The 6,336-nt window shown below is 36.6% G+C and overlaps 1 protein-coding gene across 1 annotated transcript; it reads right to left on the bottom strand.

Moving 5' to 3' along the window:
* Positions 1 to 986: 986 nt before the first annotated feature.
* On the bottom strand, positions 987 to 2,682 carry LOC132638537 (uncharacterized). Its single transcript, XM_060355382.1, has 2 exons — positions 2,538 to 2,682; positions 987 to 2,173 (listed from the first exon to the last, which is right to left on the bottom strand). The coding sequence occupies exon 2, from the start codon at positions 2,146 to 2,148 to the stop codon at positions 1,273 to 1,275; it is 876 nt and encodes a 291-aa protein (XP_060211365.1). The 5' UTR covers positions 2,149 to 2,173; positions 2,538 to 2,682; the 3' UTR covers positions 987 to 1,272.
* Between the last annotated feature and the right edge of the window lie 3,654 nt (positions 2,683 to 6,336).

The following is a 6,336-nucleotide window of genomic DNA, read 5'->3' as shown; positions in this document are numbered from 1 at the left end:
TTTTACCCTAATCTGTGTCCTCCACAATCTCCTATCTAAAGTCATGTACTCGGTAAGCTCAAAATATGTCATGTCCTGTCTAATCACCTTTCCTCAATACTTCTTCGGCCTACCTTTATCTCTTAATGAATCATCCATAACCAACCTCTCATACACATTAGAAACAAATAGTTGGAACAAGTCGTCACTGCATTTAAAGAACAACTTTATACATTCAAAGTTGGGGCAAATTTTGCATTATATATTAAGCTGAAACAAGACAAAGTACACTGTTGGAATAAATAAATCATTGCATATGAGTGTGTGGTGATTAATAGTTGAAAATAGCTTTTTTATCCCCGCACGCTTAGGGAGAACTATCAAATAGCCAAGTTTAGAGGGGTAATTAAGAGTTAAGACTACAGATAATTTAATGGAAATCTGAATAAATTGCGCCAAATTTAAGGTGGTCTTTTGGTATTCTGCCAATAAATATATGGTTACACCAAATTTGTTTAGGCATTCTCCTTTATATGGGGTTTATGTGTTTGGTTGTGTAATAAAGAATGTATCCACAAGTGAAATCAAGTGAATGTTTAGAGTAATTTACTATAAACTTTTTATGTTGTCCCGTAATTAAATTTAAATTTTGTTTTGTAATGATAAAAAATAATATATCTATGGAGCTTTCACCCGCTCCCACCCCGTCTGTCAGACACCACCTTTTAAAATACTAATTTGCATCATTTGTCCTTATTCCCCATATAATATTGCACGCAAACCTGCACATATTATCATGAGAAATATGATAAATTTATGTACGTTTTGTTGGGAACTATATCTATGCGTGATTCCTAAAACTCTTGTTTCTTTATTGAAATTGCTATTGAAGTGCGAGTATTCCAATATGAAGATTTTTTGGCGCAATGCCATCAGTTCTTAAAGTCAGCTAATTTGAAAGAAAGATATATTTCAACACAGAATCCAGTTACTCTACGAATTAGATTTCCATTTTTTCAAAAAGATATCTCCAACAATATGCATGACAAACCTAATATATTTAGGTCATAGTGAAAGAAAATAAGTTAAACCTTTTTAAGTGGATCGATTTGCAAAAAGAACAAAAAAAATCTTATATCTGTTTAAAACGTGAAATCCAGCTTCGTCAATGACAATATGGTAACACATCTAGATGTGGTCTCAGAGCTCCAAAATATGCACAAGCTACTCATTCAGTCTTCTCTGTATCATTCCAATTTTATAGATATCCCAAAGGACCGGAGGAACCGGTTATTATCCAGTCTTCCATGCATAAAGAAAATGACAAAATTCTGTGCATGGAGATTGCAAATCAGAACTTTCATCATTGATATAGCCTTCAGAATCTGAATATCTCTCTTCCAACTTACCACTACCTTCATTACCTTGCTTGAAAATGAAAGTGCCGGGGCCAAAGTTAGGGCCACTATACAACCAATCATGGACATCCCAGAAGATCTCCACAGGTACATTATCCAAAAAAACTGTCTCATTTCCCCGAAATCTCCAATTCAAATTCGCTACTCTGATCGCCACAGTCCCATTCACACTGATCCACATAGCAGGATCATATGGCCCTGAAAGGACAGATTCTATAGTGATATCATGTTGCTTTTTCCCCTGGCCTAACATTGTTCTGGTGCAAAAACATTTCTTTGCATAAACAGTTTCCTTCTTGTGCACTAAAGCAGCATCTAACATGGAAGGTCTTGATTTTGTTCTCTTGAATGCTTCTTTATTTTGATCACCTAACAATAATACCATCTCCCCTTCTGAGACCAATGCCACATAATAATCTGATACAGGCTCTGGCCTGCTGGAGAATTTGGCTGACCTCAAATCCCAATAAATGTCTGTGCGGTTTTCACCCACCTTGAATGATTTCAGACCTTTCTTACCCCAAAATTGCCAGGATTTTAGGTCAATTTTGCATGTGAAATCTGTTTCTTCAGAAAGGTGTTCCACTATGATGTAAAGGGTGTGGCTAGTCAGATTCTTGGACCATGTTGTAGTTATGGCATGAAAATACTGTGAAACTTTGGCTACATAAATACAAGTGACAAAGTCCTCCCCAGGTTTATTAATAGAAGTTTCCTCTGTAAGCTTCTCTTCCAATTGTTTCTGATTCATAGAAACCTCAGATTCTAATGGTAATCTGAACATTATCAAAAATCGGTGCATAAATTCAACATCTCTGACCTATTCAAATTTCAACATCCCAGAATTCATTGTATCATGGGGTATAAGAAAATAACACATGAAAATTTTCATTTATCCTTAATTCGAAACAAAAGATTCCTAAAACACTTTGAACATCAACTCCAACATCTGCCCATAATCATATAATGAAATTGATCTTTTCATAAGATAATGCGTTAAAAGCAAGGACAGAAACAATGATGTAAATTTGCTACCTTGAAAAAAATATGTTATTGTATAGAGAAGTCGATTGATTTTGAGCAATTAGGGGAAAGATGATTATAGAAATCAAAAAACACAATTAGGAATTAGGATTCTACCTTAACAATCTGCAACCAACTTTTGTTATAATGATTAAATTCTTGAGGTTTGTTGTATTGCTGCCAAGATTATATCAAGGCAAGGATGATTGATTATGTGGAATTTTATGGGTTTGGAGAAAAGGGTGACAGAGGGTCTTTTTCCCCTAAGAATTTATTTTGTTTCAACATTCATTTTAAGCCCTGTGAAACAATTTTATTTTGTTATGTTAGTTTATTTTAATTTTGTATTTTGAAGCTTTAACAACAATGATAACTCATAAATTTTATTATTTTTCGACCTCTTAAACTTTGCCTTGGGATTAATAAATTAGTCCTACATCAGATTAACTTAAACTTTATTTAAGATATTTTATTCATTTGGGGAGAATCTGAATATGTTAGAACTTCTTCATATTTGAGCGAAAATCAGTTTTCCCTCTAATTTTGTACAGTCAAACACCACCTCCAATTTTGAACATTACGCATTTTGTCCCTTCTATCCTACACAACATTTATTTAATAGGCATTTGGTCATATAATTTGGGAGACTAATTTCATATTTTGATTTCAAATCAGCGTTTGTTTATGAAACTTGCCCAAAATTTCAACTTCAACTTCATATCATGATTTCAATTGTCAAATTCTCCAAAAAGTAGGATTTGGGATTCCAAATTGTGATTTCAAAATTTTTTAAATGTAAAACTTGACCCTTAAGTTTATATTTTGTAAAAAAAGGATCCTTAAGTAGGTATATATATTTTTTAATTGTATAACTTGACTCAAAGTGTCATGACCCAAAAATCATTAATCGTGATGATACCTGTGTTACCAATCGATAGGTAACCCAACCCAATAAATTACTAATTCATTAATCAATTAAATGATAAGAAATAAAGAAATATGTAGAATATCCATAATACTATGTCTTTCTAATAAAATAATGCAAAAACAACCAAATCCTTCCAAATTGGTGTCATAAGTACAAGAGCCACTACTAATAGAAAAGTACAAGTTTGGATCCACTAGTACATTGTCTGAATACAAAAGGAAAGACAAAATGATAAAAGGATAGATGGAGAAGGGTGTTGCAGGACAGCTAGGCAGCTCATCACGATCTCCTGAATGATATCAGCTTAGACTCAAACAACTCAGTGGTGTCCACTCGTACTCGGAGTCAAATCTGCACCACAAAGAGTGTACCAAGTGTAGTATGAGTGTGGGAAGCATATGTAATTAGTATATCTCATAGACCGACAACGAAAGAAGTAGTGGCAAAGTAATAGAAAAAGTATCTTTTACCATACCAACTTACCTTATTGAGAAATCATACCATTAACGGTATAAGACCAATCGGTACCAAGTAAAGAATAATCAATTATCAAGTAAGGAATAATCGGGTGTCAAGTAACCGATGTACTCAGACAATAAGATGATCAGAGAATCAATTAATAGTCAATCAGATAATCAAATACAAGGTAAATGATGATATGCACTCAATGCAGTATGCTCCCGTATACACACAGAGCTCTACAAGACTGTACGGGAGGTGGGGTCCATGGGGTCCGCCTAGTCCATATACTACCAGAAATACCAGATCTCCCAGATCACATCGGGTAACAGACCTTAAGAGGCCAAATATCATGCAACTGACCTTATGAGGCCAAAATATCCATCACCCAACCATTTAGGCCTAGAATTCGCCACTTGCCCTGAAATCGGGATCTCCCAGATCATATAAAGTCACAAATGCATATGCATGATGCAACATATAAGAGAGTGAATATCTCAATAACCCAGAGTTAATAGCGACCACGCGCTAGTAAATTCATCAACAATCCAAACGTAATAGCGAACAGTCAAGTAAGTTCATCAACAATCCAGACTTAAAAGTTAATAGTTCCAAGTAAGTTCATCAAAGTGTTTAACACGAGTGTACGAGGTACCTTAAAATACCAAATACAATTACACAGTCAAGTATAAGAATACCACATAACAACTAATGCCCACATGCTGTGGCATTCCTAGGTCATGACCCATAACTACACAGTACACTAGACTTATATCATGATACCGGTACTCATACCAATGCTCATCATATCATAGATATGAGATCTCCTGTTACGCCCTAAACCCTTTATTATTAAGCTTATTTTGTTATCATTATTGAAAATTTACCTCTAGCGAAGTCAAAAATTTTAACATACCTCAAATGCCGAGCAAATGTGCCACGAACCTCAAGAAATCGCCTTCCCTTTCCTCAAAGCCTCGGAGCATTCCCAATCTATAATATGCGTTGTATGCAAGATAACGAGTCCATAGACACCAGTATTGTTAAACTTATATCCTCGGCCCCGAAAGTCACCAAAAAAATCCAAACCTGAGCCTAGCAAAATTGGAATTTTATTGAAAAACTAGTTTACCAATGACTTTTTAGCCTAAACCCAGAAAATTATCCAAAGATATCCACAAACCGACCTCCAATTTCAAGAAATTCATGACCTTAAGTTTAGGGTTATACCCCCAACTTCCCACACATCAAATTTAGGATTAGAGTCTTATCCCCGAGCTTAAACGAGCCAATTACCTTTGAAATCGTTCCAATCCGAGCTCTAGAACTCAAAATATGAAAATTAGGAAATGTTTTTGAAGTTGGAGATTTATTTCACTACCCAGGGATTCCCTTCATCTCGATTGCGAGACCCATTCCCTGGATTGCGATGCCCTAACCGAACTTGACCTATGAGCATATATTCACGATAGTGAAGACCCAACCGCGATTGCGATCGCAAAACCCTTCTTGTGATCGCTAAGAAGGGTGCCTGGCACCAAAAAACAACAACTCAACCTAAGTCCAAAACCTCGTTTCAAAACCCGAAACTCACTCGGAACCTCCTGGATATAAACAAAATATTCATTTCAGTCATAAATGTAATGACTCACTTAGTCGTTTTGAGATTTTTGCCTTATTTTACCCAAAATACCCTTCCCGTAGTTTCATTCCGGTATTTATGACTTGCGGGGATAGGTGACGCGGTTCCTTAGGCTATCGGGTGGGTTTTGGATTGGTGTTAGTGAAATTTAAGTTTTTTAAGTTAAGGGAATAGATATGTTTGACCAAAGTCAACATCAAGGGTAAATGGATCATTTTGAGAGTTTTGTCGGTTCAACTAGGTCCGAAATATGATTTTTGACTCGGTCGATCCTTTGGTTCGAGTCCCGAGGCGTTCGGGTGTGATTTGGGTATATGGTTGGAAAGTTGAATTTTTTGATGTTTTGGAGTTGACCTTGGTCTGCCTCGGGTTAAGATGACATCTTTTGGGAACTCCGAGTGCTCGAGCGAGTTCGTAGCGTGTTTTATGATAGAAATGCATGTTTGGTTTGTGGTCACGTGGTTCCGAATGAGTTTCGGGGTGTTGGATCGAAAGTTTTGAGGACTTATCATTTTTCTGGTTCTGGTGTCTCGCACCTACGTCATTTAGGCCACACCTGCGCAAGGCTGGTCGCAGGTGCAAGGGTAGAAGGTTAGGCAGGTTCTCGCATCTGCGAGGGAAAATCCGCAGGGGCGGATGCACACTTGCGCAAGTTTGTCTGCACCTACGGACAAACGGGTTTTAAGTGATGCTCGCACCTGCGAGATTTTGTGCGTAGAAGCGATCTCATAGGCGGGGGAAATGTGCTGCACCTGCGAGGATTGCTGAGTAGACCCCATAAATCCCCAAGTCAAGTTTCATTCCTTATTCACCCATTTTAGAAACTATAGAGCTCGGATTAGAGAGATTTCAAAGGCGAAATTCAAGTTTCTTCATTAGGGTAAGTT

The sequence above is a fragment of the Lycium barbarum genome, chromosome 4 (genome assembly GCF_019175385.1).
Source record: "Lycium barbarum isolate Lr01 chromosome 4, ASM1917538v2, whole genome shotgun sequence".
Classification (NCBI taxonomy): Eukaryota; Viridiplantae; Streptophyta; class Magnoliopsida; order Solanales; family Solanaceae; genus Lycium; species Lycium barbarum.
This window is presented reverse-complemented; position numbering and strand designations above follow the sequence as displayed.

What these genes read in the sequence shown, in the direction of transcription:
- LOC132638537 (XM_060355382.1), bottom strand. Translation starts at nt 2,148, where the DNA reads ATGAATCAGAAACAATTGGAAGAGAAGCTTACAGAGGAAACTTCTATT.